Source organism: Leguminivora glycinivorella, chromosome 7 (genome assembly GCF_023078275.1).
Source record: "Leguminivora glycinivorella isolate SPB_JAAS2020 chromosome 7, LegGlyc_1.1, whole genome shotgun sequence".
Taxonomy (NCBI): domain Eukaryota; kingdom Metazoa; phylum Arthropoda; class Insecta; order Lepidoptera; family Tortricidae; genus Leguminivora; species Leguminivora glycinivorella.
This window is the reverse complement of record NC_062977.1, coordinates 6,548,034-6,567,123: the sequence shown is the minus strand read 5'-3', so window position 1 is coordinate 6,567,123 and position 19,090 is coordinate 6,548,034. Positions and strand designations below refer to the sequence as shown.

At 36.0% G+C, this 19,090-nt stretch overlaps 1 protein-coding gene across 2 annotated transcripts in view; it reads left to right on the top strand.

Moving 5' to 3' along the window:
- Positions 1 to 12,094, top strand: part of LOC125227834 (ras-related protein Rab-37) — a 181,466-nt gene extending 169,372 nt beyond the window's left edge. The window contains exons 1-5 of one of the 2 annotated variants that reach the window (XM_048132199.1): positions 3,660 to 3,885; positions 5,021 to 5,131; positions 6,864 to 6,972; positions 9,061 to 9,171; positions 11,404 to 12,094. In XM_048132199.1, coding sequence (XP_047988156.1) covers positions 3,673 to 3,885; positions 5,021 to 5,131; positions 6,864 to 6,972; positions 9,061 to 9,171; positions 11,404 to 11,645 — 786 coding nt within the window. In that variant the 5' untranslated portion in view covers positions 3,660 to 3,672 and the 3' untranslated portion in view covers positions 11,646 to 12,094. Of the gene's footprint in view, positions 1 to 3,659; positions 3,886 to 5,020; positions 5,132 to 6,863; positions 6,973 to 9,060; positions 9,172 to 11,403 lie in introns of those variants that run through there. The other variant, XM_048132201.1, reaches the window with a different exon arrangement.
- Positions 12,095 to 19,090: the final 6,996 nt, after the last annotated feature.

The following is a 19,090-nucleotide window of genomic DNA, read 5'->3' as shown; positions in this document are numbered from 1 at the left end:
ATTAGGAGGACTAATTAATATAAAAATACATTAAAAATTATAACTACTAGATACCTTAATCTATATTCTTATTAATTTCATGTTCTTGGAAAGTATATTTATGGTAGGTACCATATTTTTAAGTTACGCTCATTGTTCTTTTGTTATTATTTATCTTATATGAATAATCTGACAAGTTTCTGATTAAGTTTAATTAGGCACGTGTCTCGTCTGTTAATTAAGCAAATAACCGGAAATACGACGCTAGACCACTGTAAAACAAATAGGTAACTATTATTTTATTAATCTCATGTTTTTGGAAAATCTTTTTAGTACCTTTTTTCGCGATTTTTTAAGTTACTTACACTCATTGCCAGGGCCCGTAACTTTCATGCCGATGACATCAATTTGACGTCACTCTGCATATAGGATGATTCAAATAATTTTATTGTAATAATTAATCATTATACATCGATCAATTTAATCATGTACAAATGACTTTAAAAGTGAGCTAATCATACGTGAAATAATTAATACCTACTTGATACGTGAAACGAAAAGGGAACAATTTTGTTTTGTTTTTATAATTTATTGAAATATGGTAACAAAACTATTTAATAAAAGGTATGTGTAAAAATAAACAAATCATTTAATTTACTATTCACGTATCAAGTACATACACATACATACAATCACGCCTGTATCCCATAAAGGGGTAGGCAGAACACATGAAACTACTAAAGCTTCAGTGCCACTCTTGGCAAATAAGGGGTTGAAAGAAAACGAAACTGTGACATTGCAGTGACAGGTTGCCAGCCTCTCGCCTATGCCACAATTTAACCCATATCCCATAGTCGCCTTCTACGACACCCACGGGAAGAAAGGGGGTGGTGAAATTCTTAACCCGTCACCACACAGGCGTATCAAGTAGGTATTCATTATTTTACGTATGAATAGATTAGTATTGAAGTCATGATTAAAATGATTGATGAATAATGGTTAATTATTAAATAAAACTCTTGAATCATCCTATATGCAGCGTGACGTCAAATTTATGTCATCGGCATGAAAGTTACGGGCCCTGCTCATTGCTATTTATCTTAATTTGAGTAATCTGATACGTTCCTAATTAAGTTAAATTTGGCACGTGTCTCGTGTTAATTAAAGCAAATAATCCGAAATACGACGCTGGGCCACTTTATACTTTAATCAGCGATGATTTTTAATCATTTCATCAATGTCAAACCGATAATATTTATGAAAAGGAAAATATAATGCGAAATTCTAAAGCTTAATAATTTGTGTTCGTTTCTCCCATTTGAACCGTTAAATTTTTAAGCTGGGTGGAAATTTACATTCCTCATTGTAGCGTGGAAAGTAATCAAATATTTACAGCTATCATATAAACCGCAGACAACTCGATCTTAAATTGGGCTGTCTCTGAAGGTCTTTGCGGCCTTAAAATAAATTAAACTGAACAATTGATGTATCCAATGTAAATACTAGTATATAATATACGAATATATATACCCATATTAAACCTACGTACATTTCACCGAAAGAAAACTACCTAGAATAGGCAAGTTGACTGTACCTACTTAAAATAAAATATTTTACCATACATGAAATAAAGCATCAGATAATTGTAACAAAAACATGGACAGAAGTTATTTTTAAGTCCAATTCATCCATACTAATATTATAAATGAGAAAGTGCGTGTGTCTGTTTGTTTGTCCGTCTTTCACGGCAAAACGGAGCGACGATTGACGTGATTTTTTAAGTGGAGATAGTTGAAGGGATGGAGAGTGACATAATAGGCTACTTTTTGTCTGTTTCTAGCGCGAACGAAGCCGCGGGCAAAAGCTAGTATTTTATAAATCAGATAAAAATATATAAAGTAAATTAGTTGACCGTGACGTCACTCAATTCGATTTCATAAATAAATTCCATATTAGCAAGTCGTTCAAAATCGTTTTGACAGTTCTTAAAAAGAAGCTGATTTGACTAAATAGGAGGAAAGTAGCCTATAGAACCTAGAAGAGTAAAATGTCACTAATATATGATACAAAGTTTGTTATGAACTATCAATTAACTAGGTACTAAGTAGGTATGTATGTATATAGGTACTACATTGGTACTTCAACTGCGTTAAAAAATATTATAATAATATGGATAAGCCGACAAAATGATGCAAGCACCATTCTTGCAGACGTGGTTGCAGCAAATATCTGTAATAGCTGTGTATTGTATTCTAGAAATTCTAGTCTATTAAACTATCTCACGCAATCTTCGCTATTCACCAAGTTCCTGCAACTTGTAAGTTTTCAACTTCCCTTATGAAGTGCTGAAAGTTCACCTTTACCAAGCAGAGAACTTCGGTGAAACTCTACGCAACGGTTATTACATATTTGATCAATATTGTGCAGTGTCCTTCAGGTACTGAATTAATATGTCTTCATAACACTTGAATTGAATTGTATACACTTAGTAAATAAGCCAAAAGTTACGGGTGAAGTTTTTTTTTTATTTGAGAAATAAGCACTTTTTTAGGGTTCCGTAGTCAACTAGGAACCCTTATAGTTTCGCCATGTCTGTCTGTCCGTCCGTCCGTCCGTCCGTCCGTCCGTCCGTCCGTCCGTCCGTCCGTCCGCGGATAATCTCAGTAACCGTTAGCACTAGAAAGCTGAAATTTGGTACCAATATGTATATCAATCACGCCAACAAAGTGCAAAAATAAAAAATGGTAAAAAATGTTTTATTAGGGTACACCCCCTACATGTAAAATGGGGGTTGATATTTTTTTTTCATTCCAACTCCAACGTGTGATATATTGTTGGATAGGTATTTAAAAATTAATAAGGGTTTACTAAGATCGTTTTTCAATAATATTAATATTTTCGGAAATAATCGCTCCTAAAGGAAAAAAAAGTTAGTCCCCCCCCTGTAACTTTTGAACCATATGTTTAAAAAATATGAAAAAAATCACAAAAGTAGAACTTTATAAAGACTTTCTAGGAAAATTGTTTTGAACTTGATACAGTAGTTTTTGAGAAAAATGCGGAAAACTACGGAACCCTACACTGAGCGTGGCCCGACACGCTCTTGGCCGGTTTTTTTTTATACCTCTATACCACGTATACCACGTCGGTGGCAAACAGGTATACGGCCCGCCTAATGGAAAGCGGTCACCTTAACCTATGGACGCCTGCAACTCAAGGGGTGTCTCAGGCGCGTTGCTGACCCATTAGAAACTTTTACACTGCTTTTTTGAAGAACCCCATACTGTAGTTCATTTGGAAAACCTCGGCAGGGAGTTCATTCCATAAATATTTCCGTTGACACAGTATAGTGTCATGATACTCATGATAAAGTAACTTTTTTGCTAGAGTGCTAAAAATTACGCTCTAAGTATACAAACTTTGTATTAATACTGAATTAAAGTCAAATTTATAATTCGTTATCTATTGAAGTTAACATATTATACACAAACAGAATACAGACCTACAAATTCAAAAATGTATCCACACCTAACAATCGTAATATGCTATTACAGTTAAAAAGTGTAAACAAAACACAAAATTATTTAAGTGCGTCGCAAGTTAGAAATGCCAGTGAAGTGAAGTGAAATTAGTGAAAACACATCCCTAATATGACAATCATAACCTAAGACCATCAACTGTCAATCATAGACAATGTGGAACCCAAACGCCATAGACAACAGACATCTAGAGAAGCGGGTGATCGTCGGGCGGGTGCGGCCGACGTGGGCGCGGAACCTGCCAGAGACAAGGGAAGATGAGGATAAGAATGAGGAGATTGGGGTTATGCCACATAGCGAGCCCCCATCGCCGACGGAACCCTGGCAGCAGGGGAAACAGGAGGACAAATATGATGCTTTTGGGAAGGTGAGTTAATTCATTAATTTTTAATTTATTTATTTAAACTTTATTTCACATTGAATGGCGGATGTAATGCCGAATGGAATTTCAAGAGAAAAAGCTAACTTTGTTGGAACTCGAACTGAACAAAGTTAGGGGGTATCATTATAAAGTTTATACTCATCCTAATTTAAAATGAATTAGGCAGAGAATTGCTTAAGCACGCGTTTGTAATTAAAAATGTCATACATAATTAGCGCTCAGTGCCATTGTAATAATATGATCATGTGACTGATCGATAATAACTTACGGCTTTTTCAATATGGGTCAAATGGCATGCCCGCATCTTATGAAAATGTAATTCAAAACTATTTCAACTCACGTATTTCAGTCACGTTCCGTTGTTTTTGTAAAAGTATGAAGAGAAAAGAAAATACATAACTAAATATTGTCCCAGAGCTTTAAGAACCTCTTTTTGACACATGACAGCGTCCACAAAACGTAAACTCGCGCAACCTAATGAAATATTAAATAAAATCCTGTAATAATATTTAAAAAAATCAAGTACTTATAAACAATATTTCGCTTACTTTAAACATAATATAACACATGTTACATTTTTGCGGATCTTCGTTAGTGAGTATATTTTACGATATTAATTTATCACGCAGGATTTACTTATTATGTCATTTATCATTCATTTTTATTTTTAAACTAGTGCTGTGGCAAAGTCTGTCATTTCGATTCAAATGACATTTCAGTAAGTTGATAGAAATCGTATATTTGTTTAAGCGCCTCCTTGTACATAGGGCCTAATCGATTCAACCGATTCGAAATTAATCCTTAGATTTGGCAACGATAGGTCTTAGCCACATCGCAACATACTTCAAAACAACTGTGTCAAAAAAGTGAACTTACAAATCCGGAATAATAGTAATACCCATCTGGAGTCCGGTTCACGTGTGTACAAAAACAAATACTTAGCTGCCGCTCGTCACGCAAAGATACACCTAGGTACTTATAATTAGGTACCTACCTTAATTATAAGTACCTGCTATTTAGAAATACGTGAGTTAAACTGTAAAATTAACACTTATTAGGTACCTCATTAGTTTTACAATTGCGTCATTTAACATCATTTCCATTTTCCCCTCTTCCATAGGTGATGCTGCTCGGCGACAGCGGCGTCGGCAAGACGTGCATGCTAGTCCGCTTCCGGGACGGCACGTTCCTCGCCGGAAACTACATATCCACCGTCGGCATCGACTTCCGGGTACAGACAATACTTACTGGCTGGAAGGAAATGTGTGATAAAAAAAATCGGAACTAGTTGGTGTCACGACTCGAGTGCCGTGTTTTAATTATGGCCAATTTGTTATTAGAAAAAGTCGCCAAGTTGAAATTTTTGATAAATATTCGTGCCTAAAATTTTTTTATTTGCTATTTTTCTTATGACGTACTTAAAGGGCTGGACAAACTAATAGTTATTTGTTATACAAGGGGGCAAAGTTGTATACATAAGTAAAATACATTTGAACCCGAGTGTAACACAAAACTTTTCCCCTCACTATAGCGAGCAAACTACAACGCAAAAAATGCTTTTATCACTGCTTCCAGTAGTTCCACAGGTAGTAAATCATCTTTATTACTAGATTCACCTACTTTTATCAATTTTAAAGCAGTTAATTTGACTTTATTCAAGGTCAAATTACTTTACCCACTAGTGGATAAAATGCGTTTTTACCCGCTGGTATTAAAGGATAAAACACGTGTTTCCGAGCTAGTGAGGGGAAAATAAATTACCTTTTACTTATGAAAAAAAAATCTGGGTTGGGAACCTTGTTTTAAATATAGTCTACAAATTATTATTTAATAGTTTTAATTAGTTTTATAATAGGTTTAGTTAGTGCAATGCCTTTGACGGGTGGTGTCGGCTTAGACTTTTAAATTTAATCTGTTTGGGTTGAGTCTATTAAATACCTAATTAAACTTTTTTACATGTCATTTACAGCGCAAGCTAACTTTATATTGGAAATGCTGAAAAACCTCATAGAGGTTATTTACAATTAATGTATTCAACGTTTTATAGGTACCTACCATACTCCATTGAATTTACACAAATGTACCTAGTGCTATAAAGTTTTTTAAAACGAACATGTTAATTTACGAAACCAACATTGTAATAAAATTTTAATCCCTAGGTATACCTACTTCCATATTAAAAAAATGTAACAGTCCTGTCAGAATCTATGACTCAAACTTTTCTTTTCTAGGTGGCCATATTCTCGCAAAAAAAGATAACTATCAAGGGTTCCAATTTCAAACGGGCCAGTCGCGGGTGCGCTCGGCCACTTCGCTGCAACGCTATTGGTGTTTGAACATTGGCGCGCTTTTTCTGTTCCCGCCCCCTGCCACGTGACAGCTGTGATTGAATCGACTTGACTGATTTATTATTGCAATGTTTTTTTTATTTGTGCCGTTTTTGCCGCCTTGATTTATGGCATCTGCCATTTTTTTTGAGTTATTGGTCCGCTAAATTGGCTGATCGCTGAATAGGGCTTAACAATCAGCTTTTTGTTGCATATCATTACCATTAGAAATATAAGTTATGTAAATTTTAAATCACACGTAGCTAATTAAAATCACTGTCACGCTTAATTTACACCTGTGCCTACTTGCGTTCCTACTTAATGTCGATAAAACCTTTTAGAAATTTTTGGCGCTAATCATTCTTAGGTAAATTGTAGACGGTTGATGTAAAATTCGGAATTAAGTTTCATGCATAACTTAAATAATTATGCTCACACTCTACTAACCACAAAATTCACATCAACTAACGTTGAATTAGGATTTGATAATTTAGGCTAGGACCTAAATTACCTATTATTTGGTATGATAGCACAAACAATCATCTGTACTGTAAACAGCTGGATTATTTTATAAAAGTGACTAGAAAACCATCTTGTAATGCAAACTTTTAGTACAACTAGCGCCATCTGTTCCAGAACAAGGTAGTCACGGTCGACGGCATCAAGGTAAAACTTCAGATTTGGGACACCGCGGGGCAGGAGCGCTTTCGGAGCGTCACGCACGCATACTACAGAGACGCACATGGTAAATGAATTATTATTATTATTATTGATCTTAGGTTGTATACATATTTTCATGAAATATTGATTTATAATATTTATTTATATCAAGAAAGTTTCACACTTAAATTTTGAAAAATTAGACAAGATTCATTTTACGAATGTATTGTTTTGATACTACTAGCGCCATCTCTTACGGACTCTAGAAACTAAAATCAACTTTGCCTTAGTTTCCTGCAAATCTTGACCTAGGGGCCGATTTTTGAATCTCACGTCGTTCGAATTCAGAAAATTGTCACCGAAAATAGTAGGCAATTCACCGTGACAATTTTCTGAATTCGAACGCCGTGAGATTCAAAAATCGGCCCCCGATATCGCATTTTTGCTTTTATAAATTACAATGCGATTTAGTGAAATATGTGTTTAATAATTTTAATATTGTATAACATTCGTGCTCATAAAGAAGCAACTTACTTAAATCGAAGTTCTAATGAGCAAAAATGTAGGAACGTAATCCATATTATTGATAAGATATATTTAATTTTCTAATGAGCAAAAATGTAGGAACGTAACCTAAACCTTTTTAATAAGACTGTGTCGTAAACTCGTCAAACCGGATCACACTGGATCACACACGTGAAGAACTCGATTTGGCCCGATTGAGCTTGACATCCTGGGTGTATTTCCGCTACCTTGGTCTGAAAAATATTATATAAGTAATAATAAAAAAAAAAAAAAGGTTGTGCTAGAGGGGCTGGAGAGCGAACATGCCGCCGGCGCGCGGCGGGCGTGTCGCGGATGTTAGCTCATTAATATACCTAGATATTTTTCTGGCAGAAACGTCAAGTTGTTAGTGTTTGACAAGATAAAAACATCGACAATCTATCGATAAATAGTCTCACATATGGTTATTAATTACCCCTAATAATATACTCTAAAATCATGAATAATCATGTAAGAAATTATGTAAAATATTAAAATTTGATACGTTTTATTATTATTGTCATTTATTTTCAAACATGTGACATTTGTATAAAATATTAATTATATATACACATGAATTCAAGCCTAGATTCCCTAAACGGGGTAGGCCGAGCAGATGAAACTACTCAAGATTCATTGCCACGGCAATAATTAATGACATAATTATAATAATTAATGACATATTATAATGTAAGTTATCGATGAACTAAATGTCGAAAGGAAGTCACTAGTGTCACTTCGTTCGTGTCAGAAAAATATCTAGGTATAGGCCGGCAACAGAACAGTCTTAATTTTCATAATCTTAAAAAAAAAATTGTATGCAAACTGACACTGACAGATCTGTCAGTGTCAGTTTGAACTGTCAATTTGCATACAAGTTTTTTTTAAGATTATGAATTTTTAAGACTGTCTGTTGCCTTACTCATTAAGCATACAGTTATAGTTGTTTGCGTGTGTGATGATCTGGGCGGCTACCATGAAGTGCTAAAGCCGTTCATTAAGGGACATACAGTTATAGTTGTTTGCGTGTGTGATGATCTGATGATTTGCGACTCGTTAGTCGTTCACATGTAGGTACACAACTGCACAGCCATGGTCATGCAATACCCAGGTAACAATTTGGTCGTATAAGCAAGCAGCTATACGACCTTAAGTAGTATAATTACTTGTCTATAAAATAAAACCTGTATAATATTTAACTCGGAGAGATGGAGATCCATCTTAGCCAGTTAGTTAAGTATCTTTATGTGATGGGATTAACACTTCAAAGGGCCTACTGCGAATATCTAATTTAGCCGTCTCGCTTACTCTAATTGAAGCTTAATAACAATAACAGAGAAAGGGGATCAGTTTGGTTTGGCTTTCGCGGTAGGCCCTCATGAGCGGGCAACTGAGCAGATGTGATGTAATATGAGAACAGAACAGCGCTATATGCGGACATCATATCTCTTGATCCGAAGTGTTAAGTTTGCTTATCGTGAAGCTAACTTTTAATGTTAATCTTGCAGTTCCTGTTCTCACCACCGGTGCTGGTGTATGATGTCACACGCTTGACGTGCCGTTCTGTATTGTACTTTAATATAAGGCGGTAGAGTATGAGTATGTGTTTAGCCCTGTTTCCTGTCCACAGCGTTGCTGCTGCTGTATGACGTCACGAACAAAACCAGCTTCGACAACATTCGGGCCTGGCTCGGGGAGATTCGGGAGTACGCGCAGGATGATGTCGTTATTATGCTATTAGGTAAGGATTAATATGGGGTTCTCATGAGGCCAATGAGTTCGGCAAGTGTAAAATTCATAGATGGCGGTAGAATAGCACTTCAGCTTTAGCATTGTGATACTCTTGATGAACAGAGACGACATTTTGGCAAAGTTGATGGTAGGTACCTCCTCCGGACCATACTTTAGGCCACTAAAGTTTATACTTTATAGTAATATCCAATGAGATACAAGTGATACCTACCTGAGCAATATCCCCGTAAATATCCCAACTAAAACATCGTATTAAATTTAATTTAGGTTTGTAGGTACTTGACTGGTTTTTGACATCCAACACAAGAGCACGCCACTTTGCTACTGCACTTTACTCGATGAAAGCATAGATTAAATATAACAAGATCATACCATCCCATACATTAAAATGCGACCGCCTAAGACCGCGCTTACACTCCACCACACATAGATGGCGCCACAAAAAAAATGTCTTGTAGCTTTCGATTATACTTGTAGATGGCGTTAAGTGTCACTTTTGACATAGATTTACGGCTCGGAATTGACACTTAATGCCAATCTACAAATAATCGGTGGCAACAAGGCATTTTTTTGTGGCGCCATCTATGTGTGGTGGAGTTTAAGCGCGTTCGTAGGCGGTCGCATTTTAATGTATGGGATGGTATGATCTTGTTATATTTAATTTATGATGAAAGCTTCCGCGATACCGCTTAAATTATACAATGGAACAAAATATTTCAAAGCCCTATTGAAGAATATTGAAGGGTTGTGACTTCTGACAGTTACCTGTGCCTACGGAAATAAATTGTAAAATTGTAAGGCTCACTGCGTCTCGGCAGACCTTTAATTTCCGCCCGTGGGAGTGATTGTGACTATTGAGAAAAGCTTTGGTTTAGTTACACCTCATTGGTCGACTTTTCTTTTGATATTAAATTTGTTGAAATGTCAAACTGGTGATGCCGGGAATTTGTTTTTTTTTATGTTTCTTTGATCTTTAGAAAGTTATAATTATTTGTGTAGGTATTCAATAACGTTAGTGAAATTAGTTTCTTGATTTTGTCCATCGTTTTACTCTTTTTACAAGCTTTTTAAATATAAATATTATTATATAGGACATTCTTACACAGATTGACTGAGGCTCACGGTAAGCTCAAGAAGTTAGTTGTGTAGTTGGTACTCAGACAACGATATATATAATATACAAATACTTATATACACAGAAAACATCCATGACTCGGGAACAAATATCTGTGCTCATCACACAAATAAATGCCCTTACCGGGATTCGAACCCGGGACCGCGGCGTAGCAGGCAGGGTCACTACCGACTGCGCCAGACCGGTCGTCAAAACACAACAACAAAACAAGCTTTTTATATTCATTCAACTCGCCTTTTTAGTGTGTTAGTTCCCTATCGAGTAAAGGGGTTTAAAGGGGTTTTTAGAAACGTCTTGGAGAACAGTAGATGACTGTTGAAAGGAAGGTACAGTCGGCGATAAAAGCTTGTGCCAAAAATGTTTTTTTTTGCAAAAAAACTTATTTACATATCATATAACTAATATATTAATCGAAACGATTTTTCGATTATAACGATAGGCCATCAGTATAGGTATACAATACTTCCATTATGTCTGCAACGCTTAATCAGAAATGTCATAAGTTTAGAATATAACAACCTACCTTTTTTTTTTTTCATTGTCATAATAAAAAATAACACGACATGAGTATCCATGTTCCTTTGTCTTCCTTTCCTTCCCATCTTCTTTGTCTGTCAATCAGGTAAACGAGAAACCCTGCCTTTCAAAATTCCTGGATGTTCACAGCACTCCATAAAGTTACTACAAAATGACCACGACTCAATTAAAATTATTACCAGAAGCCCCCTCTAGTCTTAGTACAATAATTAATGTGAAGCACTAATCAATTTAACATAATATCTTTAATCTCATAATATTATGCTAATTGCTGTTTCGACACGCACAGAATATTAGTGACGTCTTAATAAAACAGAATCCATGGAGATCGCGGAACGTGGACAAGCCTTACCCTTCCCCAGTTCCCCATGGGAGCCCTTCCGCGGGGGTCGGTATACGGACCTTTTAACTGACTATTTTGGGTATGTGTACATATGCTCTGAGGGTACATGTGTTTATTTTTTAAAGTATCTAATAACTTTTTCCTTATATTTTCTTATAAAGTATGATACGCTTTACGAATCTTAAATCTGTATTATTCTATTCCAGGTAACAAATCCGACAGCGGCCTAGAGAGGGCAGTAAGAAGGGAAGAGGGGCAACGCCTAGCCAGAGAATACCAAGTCTCCTTCATGGAGACCTCAGCAAAAACCGGCTTGAACGTCGAAGCAGCTTTCGCCCACGTGGCGAGGGCGCTAGTGGCTAAGGCGAACCCCGCTGATCCTAACCGACTTGCTGTGAGGGCACCGCCGGTACAAGAGCAGCGGTCATCATGTCCACCTTGTACTTAAAAGTTCTAAATTTTAGAGCTGATATTTGTCTATCTACAAAACTTAACTGTGCATTATGTCGCTTTTGTAAAGACTTCTGTGAAAAGTTGAAGTTGGACGATGTTCGCCCATGTGGTGAGGGCACTAGTCGCTAAGAGAACCCCCACTGACGTCATCCGACTTGCTGTGAGGGCGGTCGTCGTGTGCACCCTGTACTTAAGACTTCTAAATATGTATTTAGAGCTGATTTGTCTCTCTACAAAACTTGACTGTGCATTAACTCGCTTTTATTCTGTGGAAAGTTGAAGTTGGACGTTCGCCCAGGTGGTGAGGGCACTAGTCGCTAAGACAACCCCCGCTGACGTCAACCGACTTGCTGTGAGGGCACCACCAGTACTAGAAAAGCGGTCGTCGTGTGCACCCTGTACTTTTCCCCTCACTAGCTCGGAAACACGTGTTTTGTCCTTTAATACCAGTGGGTAAAAACACATTTTATCCACTAGTGGATAAAGTAATTTGACCTTGAATAGAGGCAAATTTTCTGCTTTAAAATTGATAAAAGTGGGTTAATCTAGTGATAAAGATGTTTTACCATCTGTGGAACTACTGGAAGCAGTGATAAACGCGTTTTTTGCGTTGTACTTTCCTCGCTATAGTGAGGGGAAAAGTTTTGTGTTACACACGAGTGCAAATGTATTTTACTTCTCGTGTATTGAAAAACTCGCAAGCTCAGGATTCTATTCTCGAACCACTCGCTTCGCTCGTGGTTCAACTATAGAATCATTTCGCTTGCTCGTTTTTCAATTCCACACTCGGCGTTAAAATACTTTGCACTCTTGTATAACAAATATATCCATATTACGTCACACCAAATTTTTGGACCTCTCCCCCCCCCCTATGTCACGCTTTTTTGTATCCCTTTAACAGGGATTGTCACATTTAGTATGACCCCCCCCCCCCCCTTACACTGTGACGTAATATATGGATGACGCCTAATTATTAAGTAAATATTTAGAGCTGATTTATCTATCTACAAAACTTGACTGTGCATTAAGTCGCTGTAAGACTTCTGTGGAAAGCTGACCGTCGGAGCGTTGTTTAGCCCGAGTGGCGAGCTGGTTTCGATCGAAGGCAAATCTGGCTGACCCTAATTGACTCGCTGTTTGGGCACCGCCGGTGCAAGAGCAGATGTTTTCGTGTCCACTAGAGATGGGCCGAATATTCGGTAAATATTCGATATTCGGCATATTCGGCAACTTTGCCAATGTTCGTATTCGGCCGAATAGTTCGGTTACATTGCCGAATATTTACCGAATAAACAAAGTGGTAAATATCGTAAGTTGTTTCGTAATTCATTGGATAATGCCATCCTATTTCAGCATTCTAAGGAACTACAAAAATAGAGCTAAATATGTGCATTTAACTGTCCGTCGGCGGAAATATCGAATAACTCTTAAACTGTGGCACATAGAAAGAAATGTTCTGAAACACAAGTAATCTTCATAAAATTCTCTACAAAAAAGTCTTATACACTTTTTATCTGGGACCAATCGTTCACGAGATATGGAAGGGAAAAGATGGACAATAAAGGAATAAACTCATTTGTTTATGAACAATACGTTTATTCTTATAGAGACGCGGTAGCGTGTCAAGCCAGGTTCAAGTAACAAAAGTAGCAAGCAGCACCGTGTGTAATATTACACGAACCGTTTGGAGCCACATTTGACCCCCTTCTAACTCAAAAACTATATCACATAAACGTGTTATAATGCAACGTAAAAAGAAACCAACGCGCGTAGTAAAAGTATGAGCTATAAGCGCTCCTCAATAAGCCCGGTACTAGCAGCCCGCATTAGTGCGTTTTCACATTATCCGATCCGATATCGGATGTCGGAAGGATTTCAAAGGCAAAAATCCAATACGGCGCCTTAAATGTACGGGATATCGGTCCTACTTCCGATATCGGATCGGATAATGTGAAAACGCACTTACCCCGCGCGCGCGCGCAGCCCTTTATAAGCCACCGCGCGGCCGGCGCTCGCTCATCCCAGTCGTCCTCAAAACGTCGACGTAAGACCGCCCCACAAGGATGGGGCGCGACCAGATATAGCCCTCACAGCGCCCAGCGCGGAAGGGGCTACTCACACCCCAGCAGGGGTGTTGAACGACGTTACAGCAGCGCTCGCTCAGTTTGTCTCGCGCAGCGATCCGATTACATTGTAGCTGACTTGACAAGCAAAGCATCACGACCGCCCAGTTTTGCTTTGATGGGATAAATTCATAAATAAAATTCCTAACTATCTTCCGTCTCTACTTCGATGGGAGCTCCGTTAGTGCATGCTCCCGAGCATACACCACAGACACTGGAGTAGGTAATTCCTGCTTTTCGGCAGCCGCATCGCACCCCACACCCAGTCTTGCATCGGCAAAATATAGTTTTGAGAATGGAGTCAGGTGCCACTGGGTCGTTGGTTGTCACTGGCTTTAATATGCCATCGCCTCTTCTAGTTCATACCCATTCAGTAGGTGGTAAATAAATTGGACGTTAAATACAAAAATATTTGTACGCCTTTTTTTTCGGATTCAATAAGTAAAATTTTCCTAAAATAGAAGTAAGTTTAGCACGTGTATTCAATATTCAAGCAGGCGTACAAATATTTTGTATTGAAGAATGAATAAAAATATTTTGTAAATAGGTGTGAGTAGCCCTTTCCGCGCTGGGCGCTGTGAGGGCTGTATCTGGTCGCGCCCCATCCTTGTGGGGCGGTCTTACGTCGACGTTTTGAGGACGACTGGGATGAGCGAGCGCTGGCCGCGCGGTGGCTTATAAAGGGCTGCGCGCGCGCGCGGGGTAAGTGCGTTTTCACATTATCCGATCCGATATCGGAAGTAGGACCGATATCCCGTACATTTAAGGCGCCGTCTTGGATTTTTGCCTTTGAAATCCTTCCGACATCCGATATCGGATCGGATAATGTGAAAACGCACTAAAGCGGGCTGCTAGTACCGGGCTTATTGAGAAGCGCTTATAGCTCATACTTTTACTACGCGCGTTGGTTTCTTTTTACGTTGCATTATAACACGTTTATGTGATATAGTTTTTGAGTTAGAAGGGGGTCAAATGTGGCTCCAAACGGTTCGTGTAATATTACACACGGTGCTGCTTGCTACTTTTGTTACTTGAACCTGGCTTGACACGCTACCGCGTCTCTATAAGAATAAACGTATTGTTCATAAACAAATGAGTTTATTCCTTTATTGTCCATCTTTTCCCTTCCGTATCTCATGAACGATTGGTCCCAGATAAAAAGTGTATAAGACTTTTTTGTAGAGAATTTTATGAAGATTACTTGTGTTTCAGAACATTTCTTGCTATGTGCCACAGTTTAAGAGTTATTCGCGAAAAACTAAAAAAAGGGACCTTTACACTCCCCTCCACCCGTTATTTCCCGCGAGATAGGCTTCATTGAGTGTGCTATTAACAATATCAATAACATTTTGTATTTTATAACAAACATATAGGTCAAGAAAAAACAAAATTTTAAATATCCATCTATTGATAAGAACAGTAGGCGCCGTAGTAACACTAGTAACATTATGTATTCATTACCATTCGTTTAAATGTTTTAAATTCTACATCAGCTTTAAAAATATAACGCACCGAATATTCGGCCTAATGTTCAGTTCGGTAAGATCTGAACCGAATGTTCGGCCGAATATTCGTATTCGGCAAAGTCCATATTCGGCCCATCTCTAGTGTCCACCTTGTACTTAAGACGTAAATATTTAAAGCTGGTTTGTCGATATACTATAATTTCATAACATTACCTCAGGTATATGTATATCCTCTTGGGATAGGCCATCCCTTTCTTCCGCCATTCATCAGTAACCTCACGCTGAAGTTTTTCTACTTAAAAGTCTGAAATGCACAATGTATAATACATAATAAATAACTTAACATAATTATAATGTTTTTATTGAGTATTAAACTTGAATGTGTAATATACATATATCAAATTGTTTGTAGCAGAGATTGTATATTTAATAATTTGGATGTGTGTTAAATTATGAAATTTTAAATAGATAGCCGTTTGTAGTATACTTTGCAGTAAATATTAATTCTCTGAAATACATTGTTTGTATACTTAAGCAAAATGATTTACTTACTTAGTGTCTACAATTACAAATTCTTACATATCTTTTGTTAAAGTTTTTAGCGATATTAAGACAAAAAGTGAAAAAATATGTTTTATAGAGATGTTTATTCGTACCTAATGTTAATATAATTCGGAAAGTGTAATTTAATGTTTCCTTTGGGGCAAAGGGGTAGATAATTTGAACTGGAGGTAATTTTTGAAATCGTATATAGGTACATGTACAACCAGAGGCACTTCATACTTTACTTAATCAACAAATACTTAATGCTCATATATTCCTGGTTAACCCTTAAATCATAAATGCATGACCTTGACAGAGATTTATTCAAGTTTGAATTTTGATATGCTGTCAATAGAGTCAAAAATGGATGATGCATATATACCTCTACATCACTATGCATTTAAGGGTTAAGCATTACAGTAGGAGATTACTTCGATGTTTGTAAATATTTGCCCTCACATTGTTATGGTTCTAACCTTTTTTTTTAATAATACCGACCATATCGTAACTGTATAATTATACCAAAGTAATACTAATAGTTATATATAACATATACTTTATTTCTTAAAATATCGAATACTTTGGTGACCTACGGTACCTAATTACTTTAGGTAATTTTCCATGCACGTTTACAACTTTACACACAAATACAGAGGAACTAATTATGTATATTATTGACAAGATAAACTATAAGTACATATTTATTTTTTGTTAATAAACAATAAACATAGACAAATATACATAATATATTACATTCTACAAATTTTAATTTCCATAATTATATGCTATAATTATTTATAAACAAATATTTCAAATATTTTTTTTTAAATTGTTTACTGTAATTCCGTACAAATGCGAATTCGTAAAGAACTGCAGTAGAATATGTAGAAATCATCAACGGATCAAACCAATTGGCAATTGCTATATGCATAAATCGCATTCAATCAAACTAATTATGTACCTACAATGATAAATAAAACGCGTTTGAGTAAGGGACAGATTGTCACAATACTTACATGTATAAAAAAAACAAGTTTTTATTTTGATTCAATGGTAATGCTTCAACATATTTCAAACAGTGAAATAGAAAGCCAATATTGCGATATTTTTTGTATGAGGAAGTACGTTATGAAGAAACTTGACTAATTTTATTAAGTTGCTATAATTGCTATATTTCAGCTGGTTGTAGGTAAAAAAAATATATTTTATGATCACACTGCATTCATTAGTTATTGGCTTTTATCTCTAAATGGATATCACTTATATTGAGTGTCTATTTGAAATAAACCTACCTAATGTAATTTTAAGCAAATTACTGCTATGAAACAATAACTTAATTTGTAAATACATATGTTGTAAACTATTATCGTTGTGTAAATGTTTTCAGTGGCATTGTATGTTGCTTGTGCGATTAAAGATTAAAAAATAAAATGTTTATTTGAGAACTATTTAACTTTTATTTTTTTCCTAATTACGCAATTAAAGAAACAACTAAATAATTCTTAATTAGAATTTACACCACACTGACGATATTTTTCTTCCAATACATAAATAAGTCATAACTACCCCAACCCCAGACTGTTAATAGTACATTGTGCAACAAGGGGAGGAAGTTGAACATTACTAACGAGAGTAAGTTTAATCGCGACGGCTTGCCGGAGCGATTTAAAGAATCGAGTTAGTAATATTCATACTCCCCGAGTTACACACAATGTTTTTCATCACACTCGCAATGTAAAAAATATGTAAATAGATGTAAAAAAGTTAATTACGGTACAAGAAATTTCATTATTCCCTTGGGAGAACGATTTTTCTATAACTCACGCTCCGCCTGCGTGCAATAGCACATTTAAAGTGCGGGTGTGATGAAAAAAAATTTGTTTATTGACCTATTTTGCACGCTTGACGTCGAACTGGATTGCGATAAGTGTTGGATGTTTTATCTAATGTTATATTCAAAGGGCCTGGCCGGACTGCCATGGTAAAATTGCCCCTGGCTAAATATGAAATATTGATATGCAGGATTATTCGTACTGTTACTACATGTACTACTACTGGATATTATGCCTCAAACTATTTCCGTTTACGAAAAAAATTAAAAAAAAGAAATTTTGTTTTTTATTTTTTTCTTTAAAACCGCGTATCCGATTGACTTGTTCTTTGGATATTTTATAGATATATTAGGGATACATCAATTAAAAAAATTAACTTCCTGACTTTTTGTTAAGTACATTTTTTTTAAATTTATGTTTTAAATATTTTTTTTTTACCACATACGAGTTAGCGACACCTACTATGCGAAGCCGCGGGTAAAAGCTAGTATTTTCATATAATAATCGCCATTTTATACTCTATCACATATATTTTTATCAAAAATATTAGTTTGGATCAACAATGTCAAAATAAGTTATTTATATATTACTAGTATTACCCTTTAGTACGTTGCTCCTGGAAAGTGATGTATGAAAATTTTGGCATAATTAATGGAAGATTTTTTTTTTAATTGGGATATGTAGATTATAGGCCGAAGTTATTTTTCATCAACCCTCCCCATCCCTCCCCCCTCTGCGTCACCCCTCTACCCCCCTTAAAGAGCCGAAAATGCGATTTTTCTCGATTTCTGACAAAACCGATGAAGATACAGAAAAAGCGTGTAGGAACGAAGTAATCCTTAATGAATTTACTACAAATCTCTCATAAACACTTTAGATTTTAAGATTAAGATTTTTAAGATTTTTTTTAAATTGGGATATGTAGATTATTCTACATATCCCAATTTAAAAAAAATCTTCCATTAATTATGCCAAAATTTTCATACATCACTTTCCAGGAGCAACGTACTAAAGGGTAATACTAGTAATATATAAATAACTTATTTTGACATTGTTGATCCAAACTAATATTTTTGATAAAAATATATGTAATAGAGTATAAAATAGCGATTATTATATGAAAATATAGTAGGTGTCGCTAACTCGTATGTAATAAAAAAAAAATATTTAAAACATAAATTTAAAAAAAAATGTACTTAACAAAAAGTCAGGAAGTTAATTTTTTTTTAAATTGATGTATCCCTAATATATCTATAAAATATCCAAAGAACAAGTCAATCGAATACGCGGTTTTAAAGAAAAAAATAAAAAACAAAATTTCTTTTTTTTAATTTTTTTCCTAAACGGAAATAGTTTGAGGCATAATATCCAGAAGTAGTACATGTAGTAACAGTACGAATAATCCTGCATATCAATATTTCATATTTAGCCAGGGGCGATTTTACCATGGCAGTCCGGCCAGGCCCCTTGAGAAAT